The 6,119-nt window shown below is 43.5% G+C and overlaps 1 protein-coding gene across 4 annotated transcripts in view; it reads left to right on the top strand.

Annotated features, from left to right (window-relative positions):
- Nucleotides 1-84: 84 nt before the first annotated feature.
- The window catches only part of LOC117201143 (putative tetratricopeptide repeat protein 41), an 81,449-nt gene continuing 75,414 nt past the window's right edge, over nt 85-6,119 (top strand). For 3 of the 4 annotated variants that reach the window (XM_049694732.1, XM_049694731.1, XM_049694729.1), the window contains exon 1: nt 85-777. In XM_049694732.1, coding sequence (XP_049550689.1) covers nt 719-777 — 59 coding nt within the window. In that variant the 5' untranslated portion in view covers nt 85-718. The remainder of the gene's footprint in view (nt 778-6,119) is intronic. The other variant, XM_049694730.1, reaches the window with a different exon arrangement.

The raw sequence follows: 6,119 nt of genomic DNA, 5'->3' as shown, positions 1-6,119 counted from the left end.
CAGGTGCGGTGTCCAATGCCCGAAGCGTGGCTCCTTCCGATTGGTCAGTCCTGGCTCCTTTTCTCCAATCAACTGGTTCCGCGGGCCCCTCTCACGCGGGACCGCCCCTTTGCCTGTGTTGCTCTGGTCTCTAAGGGAAACCCTCCAATGAACGTCAGCACAGAACACATCCTCCTTGCGGAGAGGTCACGCGGAACCACTTCCGGATCCTGAGCGCGCTTACTCCGTGACCAGGGGAAGCGGTAGCCATGGCAACGCGTTCTTCACCTTTCCCTTGTCCATGCGTGGGGTCACGTTGGGAATGATTCCAGAGCGACTTTTCGCAGTCAGCTTTCTATCTGGCAGTGCTTCTCGGAATCGAGACACACGTGAGAAGTTGAAAATCCCCCGGCACACTTTTCGATGGGGTTGGGGAGGAACTACAGTTCCCGGCATGCAACGTACTAGGGGGAAAACACTGTAGTGCATGCTGGGAATCGTAGTCTTTGATCAGCTGCGTAGTTTGGCCCTTTCTTCTGCCTTTTTCCCAGCGTGTCTTTGCGGGAACTCTGCGCTGCGTGTTTTAGAATTTATATCTCGTTGCCAGTGCCGTAGAAATTTCTGCCTATTCCAGACTCTCTAGTGTACACAGCCTTCAGAACCTAGAAAGCCGCCAGGCCTTGGCCGAGGCCGCCCAGCGTTCTGGGGGTCGGCCTGAGTCCGGCCCAGCCTCCGGTTCATGGACGCGCCTTTCCGAATCTGGCTTCTCGTGCGTCACGTGGGCAGCCGGAGCTTCTGGTACGTCTGCACCTTTCACAGCCGGAATCCTAGGCCTTCTGTTTCGGTTTACAGAAGAGGGTAGCGGGGCTTTTTTTTTTTCCCCCTTCCCTTACGGGAAATCGCGAGCAACTTTGATGCCCTGACTCCCTCAGGAGAGTTCAAAGGCGGTGAACCGGTGGTCCCAGAGTCCCCGCTGTGAGTCAGGTGAAGAGCATGGTATTAAAGTCCAGTCTAGCAGAAAAAAGAAAAAAAAAAAACACTCTCAGTTTGACGGGTGCAGGAGGATACACCTGCAGATCTTTGAAAGCAAAACCTGTGGGACTGCAAATGAGCGAGAGAGTACAGATTTGTAACTTCATAGAAATACAGAAAGACATAAAACACCAGGTGGCTTTCGTGTGAGGGAAGTCCCTCACCCAAAGCTTGGGCCTTTGGAAATATTTTCTATGGCTTTTTAGCCTTTACAGAGCCCCCAGCCCGACCCGCACCCGGTTTCCACAGAAACACTGCCTTCCTTACCGCTTCCTACAGGTTAATTGAACTTCGAATTTGTTTTCAGATAATCATCCGAATTCCTGAAGACAAGCTTTTCAGTGACAGGCTATCGTATATATTTATAACTTCCCCTATTGAGGTTCGCCAGTCTTAATTCTGTGGTCAGCACTTACACGTTGTGGTGGTCCCTTATTTACATCTAACCAAATTATCTGAATTTGTTATTAGTAAGAAAAGGGTAGCTTACAAAGCTTTTGTTATGCCTCTGTGCTTATTTTTTTTGTTTAAAGAGTTACTAGGGTGTGGATTACATTCAGAAATCTCAAATAATTGCATTTTTGTGTGTTTTAACTCCTGTTTATTTTTTCTTTTTAGAAAAAGATGAGTTCCTTCACTATTCTGCATTTCACAACATTTCTTCCCCTTTTTCTCTATCTCTGAACAAGTAAGCAACCAGTTCTGAAACTGCAAATTCCATCTTAACTGGTCAGTGGTGGGTAATTTGTGCTGCACCTGAAGGGAACTGAGAATGAGGCAGGCCCTCCAGAATAGATGGATTGCTTGTGGGTAGATGTTACTGCAGATAACAGTGGGAATGTATGAGGCAGGCAGAACGCCAGACAATAGACTGGCAGAAGAATATGGCTGGTTGTTGTCAGGCTCAACTCTGCCCCTTTAAGACATGATCCCTGGCTATGCACCCTGTGAAGGTAATGGGCAGCTTACCCCATTCCCAGCCTTGCTGTTTCTTCCCAGCCTTGCTGTTTCTCCTCTGTAGTCTCCACTTCTTCTGCCTTTGACCTATGATTGATCCTCATGTCCCATCTTGGCTAGCTCCTCCAGAACTTACACTCCAGATTGTTTTTAAACTGCTGACCTGTGGATCTGATTCCCTCGCTTCCTAATTTTAGTTTTTTCCTTTTAACATTATATGTCCATGACTAGTATAGGGAATAGCTGCCTTTGTTGTTTTTGTTGTTAAACTTTTTCTTGAGCACAGCTAACCCCACTAGACAGCACCCTCCTTTGCAGTTGAACTTGGGAGAAAACACCAGAGAGGCAAAGGGGTGCCGTTAGGAGCAATGGATAGCTCAACTGGTAGACAGGTGTAGTCCAGCAGCGAGGAGTCAGGGAGGATGCAGACTGGGAGATCGAGGCAGGAAAGCAGTTGGCATCGGAGAGCATTGAGGAATGAGGCTGAGCACCAAGGTCAATTTTTTGGTTGGTCAGTTGGTTCATTCATTCTTTCATTTATTAATTCAGCAAGTGTTGAGGACCTGGTATGTGCCAGGTATTATGCAAGGTGCTGGCAATAGAGGGGTGAGCAATATTGATATGGTGTCTGTGCAGAGTTTGAACAAATATTAACAGTGGAGTTGCAGCATAAGTGCATGTATCTTATTTAAACCAAAGCAAAGATATAAAAGAATGACTGCAAAAGAATGTGAGGGAGCTTTTTGGGGTGATGGAAATGCTCTTGATCTTGATTTTGGTGGTGGTTAGAACTCATCAAACTGTATACTTCGAAAAGAGTGAACTTTGTCATGTAAATTATACCTCAATCCAAGAAACCCTAATAGCAGCCATTGATTTAAACAACAAAACACTGAAACCATTTCAGTAGGAAGCAGGAAACAGACAGAGATGCCCGCTATTGTCAGTATTGTCCCACACTGTTTAGGAGGGTCTAAGAAAATTAACTGAAATTAATTTTAAAAAGTTGAGGTTTTTTTTATTTTGAAATCCCTTCTCACTGGTGAAATGATTGCCTATCCAGAAACTCAAGAGACTCTAGCTAGGGGAAAAAATTACTGACTATAAGAAATATGTAAACATCAATAGAATTGCTGTAATCTTGTAAAAAACACAGAAATGGAAATTTTAAAAATCTCATTCATATTAGAGACCCAAACCATAAAATACTTAGGAATAAACTTGACAAGAAAGACATAGCTCCAACATGAAGGAAACCATAAAATCTTATTGAAGAATATAAAACAAATGGAGAAGTTGGGTCTGGTACCATACCCTATAGGGTATTATTTACTGCTATGTAACAAATTACCCCAAAACTGTGTAGTTTAGAACAATGAACATGTATTATCTCACAAAGTATCTGTAGTGGGGAATCTAGGAGTACTTAGCTGGGTGGTCCTGGTTCAGGGTCTCTCATGAAGCTGTAGTCAGGATGTCAGCGTGGGCTGCTGTCATCTGCGGCTTGGCTGGGTCTAGAGGATCTGCTCCTATGATGACTCACTCATAGGTAATGGCAGGAGGTCTCAGTTCCTCACCACACAGACTTCTCCATTGGGCTACTTGGATGTGCTCACAGTATGGTGGCTGGCTTTCCCCAGAGTGAGTGATCCAAGTCAGAAAACAAGGCAGGAGCCATGAGAACTCATGACCGACTTTGGAAATCACATACTATCATTTCTGCAGTAACCCTACTCAGTGAGAAGAGGGGATTACACAAGGAGGTTAATACCAGGAGTCAGAGATCATTGGGACCATCTTAGAAGCTGCCTGCTACCATACCGTAGCTGCAAGGGAAGCTGAGCAAGGTTCTAGCTGGCATTTTCAGCTTCATTTGTGAGGAGTGGGCTCATGAAATGGACAAGAACCAGAAGTGGGGATTTCCTCCAAAATAGGGAGGGGATTCAGATGTTGCACAGTCAAAAAGAATGGTAAATGTTCACTACGTGTTTGAATAGACAAACGGAACAGTGCAGCAAAAGAGAGAATCCAGACATAGATTGTTTCAATTTAATACATGATAAAAGTGATATTTCAATTTAGAGGAGAAAGGATAGTTTGTTTCACAAATGATGCTGGCCTTGACTGGTTATCCATCTAAAGAAAAATAAAGTTGACACCTATCTTACATCATATAAAAAAAGAAATCCAGTTTAGGAGAAAATAAGAAAGTCTGTGAGTGCACACTAAGAATGGGGGAGACCTACTCAATCAAGATTGAGCATCCAGGAAATACAGCAGAAAGCCTACAGTGTTTACCAGGCTCCTCTCTGGTGGGCCCGGAACTCCAACTTTTGTCCTACTAGCACTATCACCACGAGGCTGCTGAGTGTTGCCTAGCGCATCAGCCTTGTGCTGCTTTCTAAGAATATTAGCTCTGCATGGTGTAAGAATCAGCAAGCATTTTAAGGGGAAAAGCAACAGAGAATGTAGGGATCACTTCTTAACCCTTCCTTTCTGGAATCTTGTCTTCTGAAATCCTGGTTGCCTGAGTAGCTGTCTGATGCCTTTAAATAAATCCTCAAGTATCTTATCCAGCTTCTCTGTTCTGGCAGGAAGGTTGCTCTGCTTTGAATTGTCCTTCATGGTAGAATGTGGAAGTAGATGTAGGAGATGTAGATGTTCTTGGTCCTATTTTAATATTGGGGTTCAAATATTGGGTTTCAAAAATCCCAATTTTTCGGGCTTCCCTGGTGGCGTAGTGGTTGGGAGTCCACCTGCCGATGCAGGGGACGCGGGTTCGTGCCCCGGTCCGGGAAGATCCCACATGCCACGGAGCGGCTGGGCCCGTGAGCCATGGCCGCTGAGCCTGCGCGTCCGGAGCCTGTGCTCCGCAACAGGAGAGGCCACAACAGTGAGAGGCCCGCGTACGCAAAAAAAAAAAATCCCAATATTTCAGCTAAGACATTAAACAGCCATAATTATTTCCTCATGTTAACCTTTCGGTAGTTTTCATCAAGTAATTAATATGGTGTTTAATGTTTCCGAAATGTGGAACTTGTATTATTTTTGACTAGAGAACAGTAAATGTGTTTCTAAATATTTAATGTAATTGTAACTACAGTTTACATTATGTCTTCTTTTTGACTAGTTTTAACCACAAATGTGGATTATTTGTGATCTCCCTAGGCCCCGCCCCAACTCACATCACGTTACCCTGCCTGAGCATTGACTGTGGGTTTATATAATGGTTACCTGCATTTGCTAATAAAATCTGTGGGTGCTGTGACTCTTAACATGCAATCAGAGAGTTTAAATTAAATTCATCTGTGGTCTTGTAGTTTACATTTTATTTTCTATTACCTAAAAATGAACACCTCCCTAGTCTCTGCCTTAGAAAAACAGATCAATTAAAAAATATATGTCCGGGACTTCCCTGGTGGTGCAGTGGTGAAGACTCTGTGCTCCCAATGCAGGGGGCCTGGGTTCGATCCCTGGTCAGGGAACTAGATCCCACATGCATGCCACAACTAAGAGTTCGAATGCCTCAACTAAGGAGCCCATGAACCATGACTAAGCAGCCCGCCTACTGCAACTAAGAGCCGGTGCAACCAAATAAATAAATATTAAAAAAATATATATATATATGTATATGTCCAATTGTCCTCTGTCAACTTTGGATACCAGCAGAGCACAAGAGGAATTGAATTTCAAATAAGAGATTTGTTAAATTTTAAATTGTGGTAATTTGATATTTTACATGATCTAATTAGCCATGTTGATGATGTTATATTAGGGACTTAATAGGAGTTTCAGAGCTGGAAGAAGTCTTAGAAATCATGTAGTTCCACAACTCACCCTCTTGGTTTTGAATTATAAAACTAAGATATTTTCATGGTTTAAAAAAACTCCAATTGGTACAGAAAAGGGTAAGATCAAAGGTAGAAGTTCCAGGTTCTCCCCACCCCATTGTTCCCATTCTCTAGAGGTCACTACTGATAGAAGTTCCTTATGCATCCTTCCAGAAATTGTGTGTGTGTGTGTGTGTGTGGGGGTGGGTGTGTATGTGTGCACGCATGTGTGTTTGTGAATGTACATATGTGTGTAATAAAATTAAAAATGAAATTCTTAATTTTAAAAAAGATAAATGGAACAATACACATTAGCTTATT

The sequence above is a fragment of the Orcinus orca genome, chromosome 11 (genome assembly GCF_937001465.1).
Source record: "Orcinus orca chromosome 11, mOrcOrc1.1, whole genome shotgun sequence".
Taxonomy (NCBI): domain Eukaryota; kingdom Metazoa; phylum Chordata; class Mammalia; order Artiodactyla; family Delphinidae; genus Orcinus; species Orcinus orca.
Note: the sequence above shows the minus strand (reverse complement) of the source record. Positions and strands in the feature narration are given on the sequence as shown.